We start from the raw sequence: 19,777 nt of genomic DNA, 5'->3' as shown, positions 1-19,777 counted from the left end.
GGAGGTGAGGACGTGGAGTTCAGAAGTGTTGTCCCCCGAGATGTCACGATGGGCTAACACTCCCAACGCATATTAACTGAGAGCCCGTGTGTTCAGCTGGTGCTGGGATGTCCATGTTCTCGTGGAGCTTACACTCCAGTGAAGAATGATGTGTCAGACATATAAGCACCTACCACAGGAGGAAGCAATACAGGCTCTGAGGAATACAGAGCTGGGTATGGGTGACAGAGAGTGATGGGGCAGGATTTTATACACTGTGGTCAGGGAAAGACTTCCTGGTGTGATGCTGCTGTGATGTCAGGGCTGAGACCCAGAGGAGGGGAATGAGCCCTGCAGGCAGAAGAGCAGCAAGCAGAGTGGCCTGGGTCATAACCCGCCAGAGTGGCCAGGCTGGCAGAGCAGAGTGACCTCGGAAGAGTGGCAAGAGACACACGAAGAGGGGAGCTACACAGGGCCTTGGAGGACTCAGGACTTTGCTCTCTTCTCCAGGGGTACTAGAGAAAATGAAACTGAGAGAAGAAATAAAGCAGGATTGTGCCCGTCAACCCTGCCATGGATAAAATGGCTCCCGGGAGTAAGGTAAATACAAAGATCTGCTGCAAACGGTTTCCGTGTGTTTTCCCTGAGGTTTTCAAGACAGAATGACCTGATGTGAGCTCCTGAGTAAGTGCTGTTTCCACACTTTATAAAGGAGAACTGACTTGCGTGGGGTCACATCCTAATCGGCTGCAGAACGAAGACCAGACTCTGGTTCTCCTGATGTCCAAATCCAGATCTTTTCATGTGTGTCTATTTCCACATAAGTGAGGTAGGAGGAGGGTGGGAGTGGGTCAGAGGAAAGATACTTCTGTTTTTGTTTTTTTTTTAAAGTTACCAAAAAGTAACCACCAACAGAGATTTTAATCTGATCTTCTACATTTTGCTTTCCTGTCCTGGCTCTTCCTCTGGAGACAAAACACTGCCTTGTCATTCGCTCGAATACTGGCAATGGGACAGAAAGGAGGACTTCAGACACGACCTCGGAAAATGTCAAGGGGCACACAGTTTCCCATCCCTTTTCCCATCAGCCCTGTCTCAGAGGGTCAACAGAGCAGAAGAAGGAGTCACTGTATAGTCAGATTCCCTCCAAAGTGAACTCTGCCACGTCCCACGGCCCCAGCACGGAAGTCTGGCACATGGATCTGGGCAGTGCAGGAACTCTGCCCATCTGACCACAGCTGTGGTGCAAGGCCACTCAGGTGGCAGCAAGGCGGGCTTTTCCCAGCACTGGAGACGAGGGCTCCAGCTGCCTGCATTCAGTCACACCGCAACAGCCTCAACTGTCTTGGGATCCATCACGGACCCCTGACTCAGGTGGACGGGGCTACCCTCCACTCCAGGACTCCTGCAAAGAGGTGAACAACAGCATTCTATGCCCATCAAGGGGAGTGAGGCCAGCGACCCTTGTCCAGTGTTTCTCCAAGTGGGGTTCCAGAAATCTTGGAGGGTACTTGCTTATGAAGTCTCAGGGGGTAAGAATCTAATGCAGATTTCTGAGCATCAAAGAATTTTAATCTTTAGTAAAAGCTCTTCGAGGAGGCTGGTGCCAATAAAATGTGAAAACCCCTGTCTCCCTAGCCCAGAAGGCAGGGGAGAGGTGACATTGCAGACAAGAAAAAAAGAATTTTACTGCTCATTCTCCACCCCTAGGGCCACGTGACTAGACGGTATACCGGTAAGATCTGCACAACTCTTCTGAACAGCTAGCTCAGAACTGCGTCTGCTGGCTGTGCAGGCGCCCACAGGCGGGCGGAGGTGAATCTCCTGAGCCCCTTTCAGGGTCAGTGTTTCAAGCTGCAAAGTACGGGTTTCTGAGAGTCAACGGATCGGGGGCTGTTTGCCGTTTTCCTCACACCCTGACAAGGGCCTGATTCGGCCAGGGTGGACTCCACACGCTGCTGCTGGGTCTGGCCTGGCCTGGCCTGGCCATCCCACTCCATGGGAGGCAGCTCCAGAAATGCAGCCCTTGCTCTACAGTGAGCGGGTGGGGAGCTCGGAGGCTGCTGTGTCACTGGGGTGTGAGGGTTCACAACACCATCAGGGCAACATTAGTTTTCCCTGTGACTTCACACCCAGGCAGAGCAGGGGCTCTTAACCTGGGGCACGCTGTACTACTGTAGACCATCTATGAATCCCTGGAAATTGTGTGCTGAGTTCTGGGTTACTTACCTGGGAAACCATCTAATGAGAAGGCACGCAAGATTTCCCAAGGAGTATCAGTGGCACCATAAAAAAAAAAATCCAGAACCTCTGATTTAACTAAGAGTTGTTGAGATAGAGAAGAGATGCCCACGGCCTCCAAGCCAGCATTCAGGAGCAGCAACTTAGAAGCAATTTTAATAGATGGCTTAAAAATGATGGAGTTACTTTCACATACATCCTCCCCACTAACTTTCACTTTTGCTCACCAACCCTGGTTCCTGATCTGACGCTGTTTTCAATTTTTAATATTTACGAAGCTGACATTTTGGTAAGCGTACATCAGGCCAGCATCATGAAATTCCACTATCAGTAAGAATCATTAGACTGTGATCTTCATGAATCAGCCTGGGGTTTGGAGCCAGAAGATCCGGACTGGATCCATCTCTGTCTTCCACTGGTGCTGTGACCTTGGGTAAGGCGTCTGATCCCTCTGCACTTCAGTATCCTCCTCCACAAAATGGCAACTATACAAATCCCTGCGGCAGTGATTCTCAGCATTACAGTGAGGGTGCTCCACCATCTGCTGGAAGCTCTGCTTAACAAGCTTCTGGCATTGTTACTGTTTTACACTTTTTTTTTTTTCCTGTGTCATTCTTCTTCTGAAGAGAACGTGTGGGTGTGGAGTCAAATGCTGAGAGCTAACTGGGGCTGACTTCCATTTTTTGTCTTTCTGTTTTTATCTGTCATGCCAAAATGCCTACAAAAATAACAAGCAATAATGATATTAACCAAAGAGCTCTGTCGACAGTCCAGGGACTGGCCATGACAATGAAAACCAGAACTAAGTCCAGGAGAGTCAAAGAAAAAGCTTGGTGATGGGGTATGGGGAAAGGTAACACACTCCAGGGCAAGCAAGGGTCCAAACTAACAGGCAGAAACGTGCTCTGCGCACATCCTGTTGTGGGAGCAGGCTGGCCAACCACCCCTGTTTTGGCACTTGGGCTGTCACCCCCACCCAAACCAGCAGGGCAGCCAACTACCAAGAACGAAGGTTAAAAATGGAGGCTCAAGGATGCTCAGCTTTTCCTTGTCAGAAGTGCAAGGTGCTCCCGGGTCTTCAACCTGGACCCCACTGACGGGGCAAAAGACTCGAGACTGGGAGGTAAAAGTCATCACACAATTCTGCATGGCAGGAATACCAACAGGTACAATGAATTTCAAAAGCTTAAAATGTGAGGGGTCAAATATTTTGAACTTGGCCTTCCAAGTTTGTCTTTGGTCTACCTGCCAGCCCTGTTTATATCCAGCTTTCACACCACATAACCAAAATGTCTAGGTCACCTGTTAGATACAAGCTCCAAATCACCTCCGCTCCTCTGCAAATAACCTCTCATTAGGCTGAAGGATTTTAAATCACCACCATCATCAGATATCCATCAGGGCTCCCCTGAATGCATAATTCTTTAGGATTTTATTATTTAAGCAAAGTTAGTATGTAGCTTCAACAAGTGACTTAATAAACTCCTTCACTATCTTGAAAAGATGTGGCAAAGTATCTCAGATACTTCCAGAACTATTAAATGAAAGTGAATACCTATTATACATTTTAGGTATTAAACTGTATCAATAACCTATATCAGGAAGACTACTTCTGATGGTCTGTCCAAGAGAGTTCCCTGTTGGATTCCTCCTCAGATTCAACAATGAAAATGCATAGAACATACAACTCATTCTAGAGTCTATTTTAGGATTTGATAGCAACTGGACAAGAAGGCAGTTCCGTGCTAGTCACTGACCCCTGACGTAGGAACACACACTGATGGTGACCTACAGCAGCAGGAAGAGAGATGAGAAGGCTGCTACCTCTCAGAAAGGCAACATCAAATGCCAGGGAGCAACATGCCCAGCTGGTCTTCTCCTGAGATGACAGAGAAGATTCCTGAGGCCATGTGCTAACACAGTCTTCTCTCAGCTTCAAATCCATGGATCAGATTAGCCCCGATCCTGGAACACACGCTTGACCATGGCGTTTCCCAAATGTCCTTTAAACCTGGGATCGAACTAGAGTTAAATGGTCTCACTCCTGAGTTGAGGATATAGCATCTCAGATAGGCAGAGGTCTCTGCTTTAAAAAAAAAAAAAAAGTTATGTTGTACATCTGAAACCAATATCATGTATACCAGCCATATCTCAGTTGAAAAGAAAAGGCAGAAATAAACCAGCTCTTTCACCCAAAGGTATCTATGCATCTGTAAGAGCCGAGGGGACCACACTAACAGCTGTGCGAGTGAGCACCCGAGAGAAGCACGGGCCCGGGGTCCCTGCCTGGGCTGGAGCCAGGGGCAAACTGCAGGTTTTGGAGGAAGTCTTTTTCTGAGCTCTTGCTGGAAAGGGGTGCAGGCCAATCCTGTCCAGACTTTTCTGGCTCACAGGGACAGCTATTCAGAGATGACCGCACAGAGCTTCTGTGACTCCCAAGTGGGCAGACCACAGCGGGAAGGGCCGAGGCCCAGGGAGAGTCCGCCTCCGCCGAGCCCCGCCCAGCGCGTCAGCGTGCAAGGCCCTCCCAGACAGAGCGCCTCGCACACGCCAACACTTCACTCCAAATCAAAACAGACACCGTTTCCTTTCAGCCTGCAAGTCTGTCATCTTCCATCTTTATAATAAGCTTTTTAAAAAGGGAGCAATTTGTCCTCAAACTAGACCCTCATCTGCGCTGGAATTGTCACTGTGTCCCCTCTGGTGAACATTTCAGTCTCTTGGCAAGCTGCCCAGAAATTAAAAATATATACATTATTTCCAACCTATCCACTTACTTATTTTAAGAGAGATTAAAAAAAAATTACCATGAAGAGGGCAAGCTAATAAAAAGAGTAGTCCTGTTAATATACAACTAAAAGGGGAACAATCTTAACAGAGTACTATGTTTGGCTAGTGGTTCTTTGACTCTCAACAATTTCAGCAAATTGCTTTTATTTTATTGGCTGTGCCTCAAGGCATGTGGGATCTTAGTTCCCCAAACAGGGATCAAACCCGCGCCCCTACAGTGGAAGTGCAGAGTCTTCCTCCAGGGAAGTCGCTCAGCAACTGTTTTTTAATCCAAGAGTAGAGAGAAAAGTGAAATTAAGGAGGATTTTATTTATTGAAAGACAGTTCCTGTGTTCAAACACTGGTTTTCACAGAAGTTAGTGAGCTATATATATTAAAAGCTACTTTCAGATGCCCAAGATGGCAGATCCAAGCAAATGCTCCACTCACTGCAAATAATACTGCCCATATCTCAAAAGTAAGAACAACACATCATCTCATTTATCTCCAAAATTAACTGTGGGGTAGAGAAGAATTTTATTTTTTCCGCTTATTTTATTGCAGTATAGCTGATTGACAATGTTGTGCTATTGTCTGGTGTGGAGCAAAGTCAGTCAGTTATACATACATATAATAGCTTGCATCTGCCAATCCCAAACTCCCAATCCACCTGTCCCTCACCTCCCTCTCCGTGACAACCACAAGGCCGTGCTCTGCATCTGAGAGTCCTTCTGTTTCATCTGTGTCACACTTCAGATTCCACAGAAAGTGATATCATAAGGTAAGGCCTTTCTCTTTCTGACTTATTTTACTTACTATGATAATCTCTAGGTTCATTAATGTTGCTACAAAGGGCATCACTTCGTTCTTTTTTTATGGCTGAGGAGTATTCCAGTGTGTATGTGCACAGACATACACACACGTATCTTCTTTATCCATATATCTGTTGATGGACATTTAAGGTTTTTTCCATGTTAGATAAGAATTTTATAGAAGTAGAATTTGAATTCAGAAAAGTGAAATGAGTTGTCCAAAGTCACCTTGCTTCTAAGTGGCTGAATAAAGCCTAAAATCCTATTTGTCTAATATAACAGCCACCAGCCACATGTGACTATTTAAATTGATTAAAATTGAATTAAAAAATTCAGTTCTTCACTCAACCTAGCCACATTTAAGTGCTCATGAGTACCTGTGGCTAGCGGCTAGAGTCACAGAATATTGCTATCAACACTGAAAGTGACAGGGCTGGTGTAGGGGCTAGTTCTTTAGAATTCATGGAAACTTGGGGAAAAGATGCCATGGATCTCAGTATTTAATAAAGATGGACTGAGAGTGACTAAGTTAAATCACAGCTCCTTTCTTATTACAAGAAATTTTGAGGCCTGAGGAGGTTGGTTTATCTTCTCAGGGGTTACGAACACCAAGAGTTATTTTTAAAAGAGCTTCACCAGAACGGATTTTATCTGTATGTACTAGGAAAGAGAATCTTGAAACAAAGTTTATATACCTTTGATGAAGAATAATATAAGGAATAATTTCCAAGTTACAAATAACAAAAATACTATTATTAAGAAGAATTTCAGCTACAGAGGAAAAGAGATCGTAAAAATTAATCCTGACACTTTCAGCCATTAAATACTCTTTTGTCAGAGTTTAGAAGACATTTCTTCCTGATACAGAGACTGCTATAGTCAGATGAACAGAGCACTTCCAGCTAACATGGGACCCAGTAAAATGCCAGCTTAGACGAGCTACGAGGGCAGTGGCTCTGTGGGTCTCTCTGCAGCACTTGGCCAAGGCCGACAGCTGAAGTTTGACAAAGGGGTAGAACAGCAGAACTGAAGCCTCGGGAGTCAAGATGTGGTAAAGCTTATTAAAACAGAGCTGCAGGAACTCCATCACACAAGACCACTTTTTTCCAGTTTCAATGTGAGAACACGGGGCCCACTAGCAGATCCACAAACCAATCAAACTCGCTGACTACTGGTTCACATTTTCACCCAGCAGCAAGTCTGAGTGCCTCTCAGGGCCCAGGCCCACTGAGAGGCCTCTGGATCGACCCTGGCTGCCCTGAGTTGTGATGCCTTCACACTCTGTGTATATTCTCCCAACAATTCTGAAGAAAGGGTCACCAGTGGCAGTGGCTAGGTGCACAGAAACACCATTTAAAATGAAAAAAATTTTTTTAAAAAGCTCACTCAAGAAATACAGAGGGAAGTCCCTAACCTACTGGACAAACAGATGATTTCCTCACGGGTTTGCCAAGGTACTGACGTTTTCCTACTATATGCATACGGGGCAATAATGAACTGATAAGGGGTAACTGAGGCATTAGAAAATGTGATCTCTGCTTTTCCTCAAGGGCTCACGGTAGAATAACAAGAGGCTGAGAGGGAACAGACAAATGAGGCTCTTCTCTCATATCTAGGAAGATTACAGGAGACTTTCTGTCATTTGTTTGGGTCAGGAGAACTTCCACGTTTTCCTTTAAAAGGTTATTCCTCCGCAGCAGCCCTGACTGCCAGAATATTTTTCTTAATTTTCACCTTAACTTTCTGGCTTGTACAACTTTAAATGTCAGAGAGAAAGGCTGTGGGGAAAGCTCTGTTTGAGAACAAAGTGAACCACACAGGACCCACCTCTTCCATGACTCTTCATCTGAAATACAAAAGCATTCCTTAATTTCTGGACTTAAACACCAGCTTCCTATCTGTGCCATCTCTCCTCTTCCCTCAAGATATGCAGAGCTTCAGATATCCGGAAAGAAAGCGTAGGGCCTGGAATATGTAATTCTTTGCTATCTGGCACTCTGTATTTGGTACGGTTTAAGTAGTGTTAAATTTGAGACATAGGTTTACATGATGAGAATCAGGGAGTCTGGGAACTGATCCTATTTAAAAACACATTAGAAACCACCAACTTCTATACCCCATAGTTCAGATGCCATGAGCAGAGCTGAGACATAGGTTTACATGATGAGAATCAGGGAGTCTGGGAACTGATCCTATTTAAAAACACATTAGAAACCACCAACTTCTATACCCCATAGTTCAGATGCCATGAGCAGAGCATATCAAGCAGCAGAAAGAGGTGTATGGGAATTGAGAGGCTCTTAAATCCCCTGAATTCTATGGGAAGGCCACTGTCCAACTTCGAACAATACGCAAAACCGCGAACAACCCCGACGGCAGGGCAGCCCCTGAAAACATCCTGCCGTGCAGACATCATGTGGGGACTGGAAGCCAGAGGCCCCTGTGGGAGCTGCGGGAACGCCGCGTGAAACAAGGTGGGTGAGTTCTTCTTCCCAGAGCTACAGAAAGATCGGGACAAGATGAACTGGATAAAAGACATAAACAGAAATTGATGAGGCAGAATACGGCCATGACTACACTGCTCCTTTCCCCTGGTTTGAGGGTCTTAACGACTTTCCTAAGTTGTACCGCTAACTTAAACATTAAAGGCACTTTTCAGAAACTCCTCAGGCCAGCGAGATGGAAGTGAAACGGGCACTTCAAACCAGATGTTATCTTTCCAGATCTCCCAGTCTTCAATAATCAACAAACTGCTGATCAGTTACAATTTGCCTCCAGCACTACTCACATCTTCTTTTGAAAGACGTGAGCGAAGGATGAGCATGGGATTGGTGGGGTGTCAGGGAGGCAGAGAATGTCCCAGATTATAACAGGAGTTACGCTGGTGGCGTGGGGCTGTGGTGAGGAAGTGGGGTTACTCAGAGGGTGAGGGGCTGGGAAAAAAGAGCCTCATCTTTGGGAACTCTGGGCCCCACCTGCACATCACCAGGTACGCTGAAGAGCAGGGCTCTTCACACCGGGAGCTCGTCCCAGGCCTCAATAGTCCCTCTCTCACAATCTGAGACTTTGCTACCTACTTTCTTCACTGGAAAAGCTGAAAAACAAACTGTGCCCATCGTTGAAGGTGGCTTGTGTCATAAGGGAAAATGCAATATTCTCACAGAAGCAGGGCGTTTCTATTCCTACAGGAAGGGCAGTTACTCTCACTTCACAGATGCAGAGAACCACCCAAGGTACACAATTAGATACTCAGAATATTTTAGAATCTGAGCTCCTGGGAGAACAGGAGTGGTGTTTCAAATTCCACGCCCAGAATTCCAACAAGTTTGCAATTAAGTAGTATCTGTTTCTGTCTGTCTTTCATTCTCTCTCTCTCTCACACACACACACACACACACACACACACACACACACCATTTTACAATTGGCTGTCTTCACTCATTCATTCAGTGACAGGTACTGGGGGCAGAAATATAAATAAGATACCTCCTCAAGGAGCTCACAGTCTAACTGGAGAGACAAACATCTAAGCAGATAACTGCAATACTCAAGCATCGTTTGTCTTAACAGCACAGAATACTGCAAGAAATGTGACAGCATAAATCCTACTAAACAGTTACCTCCAGGAGCCCCTCGTATCAAATGAAAGGCTGCAAAAAGAATGTAAGGCCCTCATCCTCTGAGTGGTTTTCAGATCCTGAACATACTGCAGATTCTGAGAAGCAGCACTATGTTCTCAGAACTAGTGCTATAATCAGAGTCAGCACCCCAGAGACCAGCACTGAACTGCTCTTTATGTTGTGTATGGGCAGATCCTACTACCTAGATAAACTGTTAACTGTCTTAAGGGCAGGTGCCATGCTGAACACTTCTTTACTCTCTAGAGCACCTAGGATTATCACAGGCAAAAAGCAGATCCTAAACACAGGATGTCCTTGGCGAAAGTGACAATGAGATTGATACGGGGTGACTTGTGCCTCTACAAGGTTTGTAGACTGGCAGATTTGGAGTGTTTTATAAAAGCACACCATCGCTCTACCTGAGGACATTAACGGACCCACACTTTAAGGAGAAGAGTAATTGACTGCAAGGTCAGAGAAGGAGACAGCATGTGGGCAAATGGTTTGGTAGTTAATTGCAATTTAAAAAAAAAAAGATAAACTTAGGACTTGAATCTCCTGGCTGATGCTTAGGACAGAAACAGACCTCAGGATCTTTATACTTGCTATGAAGTTCCAGCTCTTAGAAATGGATCTGGTATCACCATAAGGTAAATCAGATCCTGTCTTCACTTGCTTGAAAGCCTTCGATGGCTTCCCACTGCAGTTAAAATAGAATCTACCTCCTCCGTGTGGTTGACAGGGCTCTAGTTCTGGCCCCACCCATCCTGCCAATCTTAACTGGCCCCTACTCTGCCCTCACTTACCAGGTCCAGCAACCCTGGCTTCCTTGATGTGTTCAACATGCCAGGCTCTTAACTGCACTGTGCCCTCATACTTGCTTTTCCGTCTTTCTGGGCCCTCTTCCTGCTTCTGAATGACTGATCCCGTCTAATCCTTCAGATCTCAGCTCAGGTATTTCCTTCTCGAGGAGGCCTTTCTTGACCAACTTCTTCAAAGTGATCCCCTCTCATCCCTATTATCTGTTAATATGCCAACCAGCTGCATTTACTTCAGAGCATTTACCATGTTCTGAAGCAATGGTGTTAGTTTATTTGTCTCCCTGTTTATTATGTTATCAGCCTACTCAGTAAGTACAAAACTCCTGAGAGCAGGAGCTGGGTTTATCTTGCTGCATCAACAGGCACATACCAGTCACCTAAACACTGTGTATGAATGAGTGAGTGAGAATTAGCAAGACATAGCGCAGCAGGTTAGCAGGCACTGAGTTAAGGTTTAAAAAATTAAAACATCAGTCCTTCCACTATGAAGCTGGAAGTGGTGAACGATATATAAATTTTTATTTCACTCGGCTGTGCCCAAGTAGCAGGAACACACAAAGATAAAAGAACGAAGAGGGAGAGCCTAAGCTCTCTGCAGATGACTCAAAAAGAAATGTCAAAAAGAGCAAAACCCTGCTGGTGTCAGCTTCCGCTTGTTTTATAAGGCTGCTGGTATTAAAGGCAAATTTTCTTACTTTGAATAGATTCCAAGACGGGTTTTATTTCTCCCGAGTGATGCGGTTCTGCACCGAGCGCCCCCTGCGATACCCCATCAATGACTCCAGTTACACCACGCTAGGGTATCTGAGGCTCTCACTCTAAATAAAACTGGGGCTGACTTGGAATACTAGGTGAGAAAGGGTCATCCCTTCCAAGCACCCCAACACTCAGGCAAAACACATGCGGGGAGAGCTCTTCCTCACAGAACCCCAGCTCAAGATCTGTTCCTCCTACAAAGGGAAGTGGCACAGGGCGGAGAAACCCATTTAAAGGTGCAGTTCACAAGCTAAGGGTGATTCAATGGTACCCTTAAACCTAACGTTGTTTCTCTGAACTTGATCAATGAGCACAGTTCTCTTAACTATGGCCAAGTGAGAGGCCCTGAACTTGGGAAAGCATGACAAAGAAAGGAGCAAAAAACGAACCCGGTGGCCCTGTTTTCTGTTAGGTGCTTCCTGTGGCATACTGGGTACACACACCGCGTCCCCAAAGCACCTCCACCAAGGGCTGAGAGGCAGGGGGTACTTACGCGGCATGATCCCTTGGCTCACCAGCTCCTCCCTCGTCCGGCGCTGCTGGAGCTTCAACTGCAGCACTGCAGGACAGCAAAGAGAGAGGGGAGGTGAAGGCTCAGTTGGCTGTTCCACCACAAGAGACACATTTTCAAATGCAAAGAAAGCCTCGACACACAAGGGTGCAGTGTGAAAGAAGGATCCCCAGTAACTGTGGCTGTAATTGCAGAAGTGGCCTGATACAGCAGGGCTTCCGTATTCTGCTGTGGGCGGCGAGAGGAAGTTGCGAAGGGTCTTGCAGGGCGATAACAATCCACAAAGTACCAGAGTCTTGCCTATTGCTCAAAACCTCCTACAACACTGTGTCCTCCTCCAGGACTGAAAAAACACAAATTCTTAACTCAAAGAAAACATAATGAGGACCAATGCCCAGCAGAAAAGGCTTTCTCTAGCTGTTCTACGCCTTCCTCCTGGTGGCAAATGTTTACCACGGTTAAGTGTAGCGAGTTACAGATCAGGGAGTATTGGTTATTTGTAAAATCTTCTCTTTTGGATCTAGAAATTATACCTGTTTTCACCAAGCAATGCATTTCCCTCAGCCAGAAACTATTTTACCATTAAGACAACTCTTCTCTGCCTCTTCCTCTTCACTTTGAGCCGTCTTCTGTTGACTGAAACACGAAGCTAGGTGATTCAAAGCACATCCGGGCTAGGGGAGGGCGATGCGGGGGTTTTCTCCTATTTCTACTCTGGCAACACCATTTGATGTAACAAGTTAATAGGAATTTTTTAAAGTTAAAAGCCAATTATCTTTATTTCAAATGTGAGTGAAACCTACAGGGTATTATTACCACTGCACACCATGAGGAATGACAAAGGCCTCCATTCAGAAGCGAAGCGAGAACATGTTCAGAAAAGGAAGGTTGAGAGGATCTCACGGGCCAAGGGAAGTTCCCTTCTGTGGTAAGTCTTCATTCTAAGGTCCTGCAAGTCCCACCTGAGGGCGACTTGTATCTATGAGGAATCACATTACCCTAACGTCCGTCTTTCCCATCCACAAAGCAGTTTTTAAGATGGCCTCCCAAAATGGCAGACCTGGAACCAGTCTCCTGACTGTCCCTCAGACTCAGCAGGTCCAAAACCTATCACTTGTGCCTAGGCACTCAGTCGTGTCCGACTCTGTGACTCACTGGACTGTAGCCCGCCAGGCTCCTCTGTCCACAGGATTTTTCAGGCAAGAATACTGGAGTGGGTTGCCATTTCTTTCTCCAGGGGATCTTCCCAGACCCCGATATCGAACCTGTGTCTCCTGTGTATTCTGCATTGCAGGTAGATTCTATACCTGCTGAGCCACCCACCTCCTCAAATCTAATCAACTCTCCATCCTTCTTCTCTTTAATGGTTATCACCATCCTCCTCCCCAGGACTAACACTAAAATTTTTAAGCCAACTTCAACTCTGCTACCTCCTTACACTCCTATTTTACCAAGTTTACTACACCTTCTCATGTTGCAGGGATGGCACTGGATCTTCCCAACCCAGGGATCAAACCCCGATCTCCCGCATTGCAGGCAGATTCTTTACCATCTGAGCCACCAGGGAAGCCCTCACCCATTCTAAGTCACCACAATCCGGATTGTCCAATTACTCACAATTCACTTCACCTGGAAATGCCTATCTCATCACTTTTTCACCTGACCTTCCCAATTAAGAATCACTCCAGGCCTCCGATGAACTACCTTATATCTGTTATAAAAAGTATAGAGATATTTTGCCCTGTGTAATACTTACCCCCCAAATAAATGTAAACTCCTGGAGGACAGGGAATGTATCTTATTAATGTATGATGCTCTCCCAACCAATAGCACTCAAACACAGTAGGTATTTAACAACTGTTTCTTAAATTGAACTACATCTCTAAATGATGATACATATAGTCAGAGAAATCTAAATAGGAGGGTATTATCATCATTTACAAATTAACACTGTTAAAATTAAGAAAGCCTTGCAGAATAAAAGATAAAAGTGGCAACAGCCACACTAATAGCTAACATTGATAGAACCTATGCTCTGTGCTAGATACTGACCTACATTTTTTCATGTTTTAACTCATTTAATCTTCATAACTCCCCAATGCACAGAATAGGTATTATTATCCTACTTTACAGGTAAGGAAAATGAGGCCCAGAGAGATTAAGTAATTTCTCTAAGGTTATCCACTAATAAGAGGTAAAACAGGTTCTGAACTCAAGCATTCTGATTCCAGAACCTGAGCTCCCCACTTCTCTGTTTCTCCAGAGTCTCCTGAAAGCCTGTGCTGCTAAGATAACAGGCCCGGAGTGTGATTGCCTGGGTTCATTCTGTGCCAAGAGAGACAAAGGGGCTGAGGGACATAGATGATTCAGGCCAGGGCCAAAGAAGTCTAGGAGATCAGCGTCAGTAAAATAAATTTAAATTAAGAACTTGATTTCAGAATAAATTATAGATCAGCAGCAACAGTAATAATAAAACTATAAGAGGAGTCACTGAGGGTTGCTGTGTGTCAGCCCTGTATTAAATGACTGACAGACTTTAAAAAAAAAAAAAGCCCTGTGGGGATATTACAATTATTATCTCCATTTTACAGATGAAAAAACTAAGGATCAAACCTTTAAACTTTTGCTTTAGGTTAGATGGCACAAAAGTGCAGGAACTAGGATTCACATCAGGTCTCTGTGACTCTAAAGTGAAGGGAAATACTTAATACTGTGCCATATGTTTCCTTGGAAGAAAGAGGAGGGCCATGCAGGATAAAGTAAGAGGGGAAAAGGGGATCTATGTGTTACCTTTTACAGTGTTTCTAAGGCCCCGTATAAGATGAGCTACTGGAAAATGATTAAATGTATCAAACTGATTTGATTTCAGAGAACAGGGAAACCTAATACAGTAAGTCTGAACACTTCAAAAAAGAAATAATTAATGAAAAATACATCTACTGTCCAAGAATAATTCTGAAATAGCAATTCGCACCTTTCCAAAAACCCATATACAGATAGGGCCATAAGGAATCCATTATGCAAACTTCTTGACTGAAAAACTTTCTTGCTTCATGAAACCAAAAGGTTAAGTCTATGATTCATGGAGTTTAGTTGCTTTTTTTTTTAATGGCTCTAGTTCAAAGAGGAAGTTTCATCTAATAAACCTCTTACATCTCAAACTAAATGAAAGTTCAGTTATCTGAAAATTCCATTTGTGCCTCTCAGCAGTTAACACCAAACTCTAGTCTAATCTGAAATCTGACCAAGTTTCCCATTCACGTAAAAGAATGAACCCTGTATCAGTATGCCCTGGGTACAACCTCAGAGTAGGTATGTATTATTTCATACATTGCATAATCCCTGCTAACTCTAACAATGTTTATAAGGAGGAAAATAAGCAGCAAATTCAGAATTATGGTGTAAGGTATATGTCTGGCCATGTATATATACAACAATCCTTCTTCTAAGACGTCTGACCACAAAGAAACAGTATTTACATGAATTTCCCCTTTCCTTAGTCTATCTTAATTCCTCTTAATTCTAAGCAGTCTAAATAAAATGCCTTTATGTTTCTAGGCCTTGGGATTATTCATTTTAGAAGAAATCATTCAATAATTTAAATACCATAAGAGTCATATATTATGTATTCACTGCAAAAGGTACTCAAATTAGGAGCATATTTAAGAGGACATAATTTAATACACAACCACCCTCACCAAGATATATCTAACACTAGTTCAAGGGATTATTCTCAAACACAGTGCTAGATCAAGGAAATTTTAAAAAGTAGGAATGTGATAAATTCTGTTACTGTATATCACCATTTAGATTTCCTCTCCAGTCCCCAAGTCAATAAAAAACTAAACAAAAATACCTATTTACTTACAAGCATGAGCCTTTATACCTTCACTGTTACTGAATTCCACAAATTTAATAATCATCTGTTTTTAAATGCATCTGTGCAAGCAGCTTATTATATATAGATGAAGAGATGTCTTTGAAGCTGATGCACAGGCAATCAACTGAGCTGCCTGCCAGTAAAGGGTTGAAAGAAAAGAAACAACGCATAAATTGGGAAACCCGAGGTTCTCCATTCCCCACGGAAATAATCAAGTTTTCAGTCTATTTCAAATAAAGGTGATCAACTGCTATTTGAACAACTGGCTACTCAGGAAATTAGAGCAAGGGGAGGAACCTGACATTATTCTGCCCGGTAAGACCATAGAGGTAAGCCGATGGTATTCAAGGGTTGATGCCCAAGGACTGAACGTATCAAACAATCAAATCAATCAGATCTGGAAAGAAAAATCAAAAACAAGTGGTGTGTTCCCAAGTCTGGCTCTGTGGCTCCCATTGGTCAGAAGTTCTGTATTTTACTGGGAAGGGAGATGTGCAGCTCAGTAGGTTGCTCCTACCTCATTCGTATTCACCCAGTACTGATTTCCCCAAGAATTCTAGAATAGGGAGGGGAAGTGTGAGTTCTGAGGGAAATAAAAAAGAAGAGCAAAGAGTTAGTACAGGAATAACTGGGAAAGAGCAAAACCCCTGTACCATCCTTGCTCAGGACGAAGACCTCTTCAGTGAAGATTCTGACTGCAGGAACATCCCATTAACTCAGCTCTGTCAGAAACACTGATAAATCTTTTTCTCCATTCTTTAAATCTGGATGTGAAATTTTAAACCTAATCAAAAGACCATGAATTTGATCGCAGCTTTTCAGAACATTTATGTTACAAAAAGGCTCCAAAATAAACTTGCTGATTTTGGGAATAAGGGAAATGCTCCTTGACTAGATATTACAAGCTAGTCCAAAAAGTGAGGTTTATATGCTTGAGGAGAGCAAAAGGTAAACAAGCCTCCTCAAAAATCTTTTCTCCCCACCCCAACCCCCCACTGAGATATTTGACTCTAAGCTATGGAGGTTCTCATAGTTCCAAGGAGGATACTGAAACCCAGAAATGATCAACTGAAAGACTGGCCTCGTTGGAGTTGACTCTGAAACGATGAGTCTTCATGAGAATTAAAAGTGATCGCCATAGTAAGATACTAAAATAAAAAGAACGAGTACACTAGAAAATAAATTAGATGTCATTTCTGGTATTCCTAAGATACAACTAACATTAGAAGATTTCTCCATTTTAATTCAACTTCATGATACTTAAATGATTTAGAATAAGGAATGTTTTCATTTATCTACTCATGAATTACAATCAACCTCACTCTTGATAATGAACAAATATGCAGAAAATCAACAAGAACGTCAAGACCTGAACAACACACTCCACCCAACAACCGCAGAATACATATTCTTTTCAAGCATACATGGAACTGGCTCTAGGACAGATCATATACTAGGCCATAAAACAACTTGCAATAAGGTTAAATGGATTTAAATGATACAAAGTACATTCTTTGACTACAATGAAATTAGAAACTAACAACAGAAGAAAATCTGAGAAATTCAAAAATATGAAGAAATTAAATACCACACTCTTAAATGAGATTGATTATATTCTTTGCAGCCAAAGATACAGAAGCTCTATACAATCAGCAAAAACCAAGACTGGGAGCTGACTGTGGCTCAGATCATGAACTCCTTATTGCCAAATTCAGACTTAATATGAAAAAAGTAGGGAAAATCACTAGACCATTAAGGTATGACCTAAATCAAATCCTTTATGATTATACAGTGGAAGTGGGAAATAGATTTAAGGGACAAGATCTGATAGAGTGCCTGATGAACTATGGACGGAGGTTAGTGACACTATACAGGAGACAGGGAGCAAGACCATCCCCAAGAAAAAGAAATGCAAAAAAGCAAAAAAAAAAAAAGAAAGAAAGAAGGAAAACAAACAAACAAAAAAGAAATGCAAAAAAGCAAAATGGCTGTCTGAGGAGGCCTTAGAAATAGCTGTGAAAAGAAGAGAAGCGAAAAGCAAAGGAGAAAAGGAAATATATAACCATTTGAATGCAGAATTCCAAAGAATAGCCAGGAGAGATAGGGAAGCATTCCTCAGTGATCAACGCGAAGAAACAGAGGAAAACAATAGAATGGGAAAGACAAGAGATCTCTTCACGAAAATCAGAGATACCAAGGGAACATTTCATGCAAAGATGGGCTCAATAAAGGACAGAAATGGTATGGACCTAACAGAAGCAGAAGATATTAAGAAGAGGTGACAAGAATAAACAGAAGAACTGTACAAAAAAAGATCTTCACGACCCAGATAATCACGATGGTGTGATCACTCAGCTAGAGCCAGACAACCTGAAATGTGAAGTCAAGTGGGCCTTAGGAAGCATCACTATGAACAAAGCTAGTGGAGGTGATGGAATTCCAGTTGAGCTATTCCAAATCCTAAAAGATGATGCTGTGACAGTGCTGCACTCAGTATGCCAGCAAATTTGGAAAACTCAGCAGGGGCCACAGGACTGGAAAAGGTCAGTTTTCCTTCTAATCCCAAAGAAAGGCAATGCCAAAGAATGTTCACACTACTGCACAACTGCACTCATCTCACATGCTACTAAAGTAATACTCAAAATTCTCCAAGCCAGGCTTCAACACTATGTGAACCGTGAGCTTCCAGATCTTCAAGCTAGTTTTAGAAAAGGCAGAAGAACCAGAGATCAAACTGCCAACATTCACTGGATCATCAAAAAAGCAACAGATTTCCAGAAAAACATCTACTTCTGCTTTATTGACTACGCCAAAGCCTTTGACTGTGTGGATCACAACAAACTGGAAAATTCTGAAAGAGATGGGAATACCAGACCACCTGACCTGCCTCCTGAGAAATCTGTGTGCGGGTCAGGAAGCAACAGTTAGAACTGGACATGGAACAACAGACTGGTTCCAAATAGGAAAAGAAGTACATCAAGGCTGTATGTTGTCACCGTGCTTACTTAACTTATATGCTGAGTACATTATGAGAAACGCTGGGCTGGAGGAAGCACAAGCTGGAATCAAGATTGCCGGGAGAAATATCAATAACCTCAGAAATGCAGATGACACCACCCTTATGGCAGAAAGTGAAGAACTAAAGAGCCTCTTGATGAAAGTGAAAGAGGAGAGTGAAAAAGTTGGCTTAAAGTTCAACATTCAGAAAACCAAGATCATGGTATCTGGTCCCATCACTTCATGGCAATAGATGGGGAAACAGTGGAAACAGTGACAGACTTTATTTTGGGGGGTTCCAAAATCACTGCAGATGGTGACTGCAGCCATGGAATTAAAAGACGCTTACTCCTTGGAAGGATAGTTATGACCAATCTAATCAGCATATTAAAAAGCAGAGACATTACTTTGCCAACAAAGGTCTGTCTAGTCAAGGCTATGGTTTTTCCAGTGGTCATGTATGGATGTGAGAGTTGGACTATAAAGAAAGCTGAGTGCCAAAGAATTGATGCTTTTGAACTGTGGTGTTGGAGAAGACTTTTGTGAGTCCCTTGGACTGCAAGGAGATCCCACCAGTCCATCCTAAAGAAGACCAGTCCTGGGTGTTCACTGGAAGGACTAATGCTGAAGCTGAAACTCCAATACTTTGGCCACCTGATGCGAAGAGCTGACTCATTGGAAAAGACCCTGATGCTGGGAATGATGGAAGCGGGAGGAGAAGGGGACGACAGAGGATGAGATGGTTGGATGGCATCACCGACTAAGTGGAGATGAGTTTGGGTAAATTCTGGGAGTTGGTGATGGACAGGGAGGCCTGGAGTGCTGCAGTCCATGGGGTCACAAAGAGTCAGAAATGACTGAGCGACTGAACTGAACTGAAATAGCCAATGGGTCAAAGGAAAAATAATAGAGACATTAGAAAGTATTTTGAACTGAATATATAAAAATTTATGGGCTATATCTAAACTAATGCTTAGAGGGAAATTCATAGATTTAAATGCTTGTATGAGAATAGAAGGAAGACTTCGAACACATGCTGTAAAGACATTACCTTAAGAAGCTAGAAAAAGAAGTGCAACTAAACCCAAGTAGAAGAATGAAAGTTAAATTATTATAATTATAAAGCAATTATGTAGAAAATAGAGAAAACCAACAGAACCAAAAATTTGCTGTTTACAAAGATTAACAAAATTGACAAATGTTTAGTTAGGATGACCAAGAAAAGAGAGATAAAACAGATGCAAAAATCAGGAATGTAAGAGGAGACATTATCACCAACTATAGAAATTAACACAGTTAAAAGAGAATACCATGAAGAACCGCATGTCAACAAATTAGATAACTTAGATAAAGTGGACCAGTTCCTAGAAAGGCACAAACTATTGAAACTG

At 43.2% G+C, this 19,777-nt stretch overlaps 1 protein-coding gene across 3 annotated transcripts in view; it reads right to left on the bottom strand.

Annotated features, from left to right (window-relative positions):
• The window catches only part of MRTFA (myocardin related transcription factor A), a 103,132-nt gene that overhangs the window by 26,079 nt on the left and 57,276 nt on the right, over positions 1-19,777 (bottom strand). For all 3 annotated transcript variants that reach the window (XM_061124471.1, XM_061124473.1, XM_061124472.1), the window contains exon 2: positions 11,492-11,557. In XM_061124471.1, coding sequence (XP_060980454.1) covers positions 11,492-11,557 — 66 coding nt within the window. The remainder of the gene's footprint in view (positions 1-11,491; positions 11,558-19,777) is intronic.

The sequence above is a fragment of the Dama dama genome, chromosome 22 (genome assembly GCF_033118175.1).
Source record: "Dama dama isolate Ldn47 chromosome 22, ASM3311817v1, whole genome shotgun sequence".
NCBI classification, from domain to species: Eukaryota; Metazoa; Chordata; class Mammalia; order Artiodactyla; family Cervidae; genus Dama; species Dama dama.
This window is presented reverse-complemented; position numbering and strand designations above follow the sequence as displayed.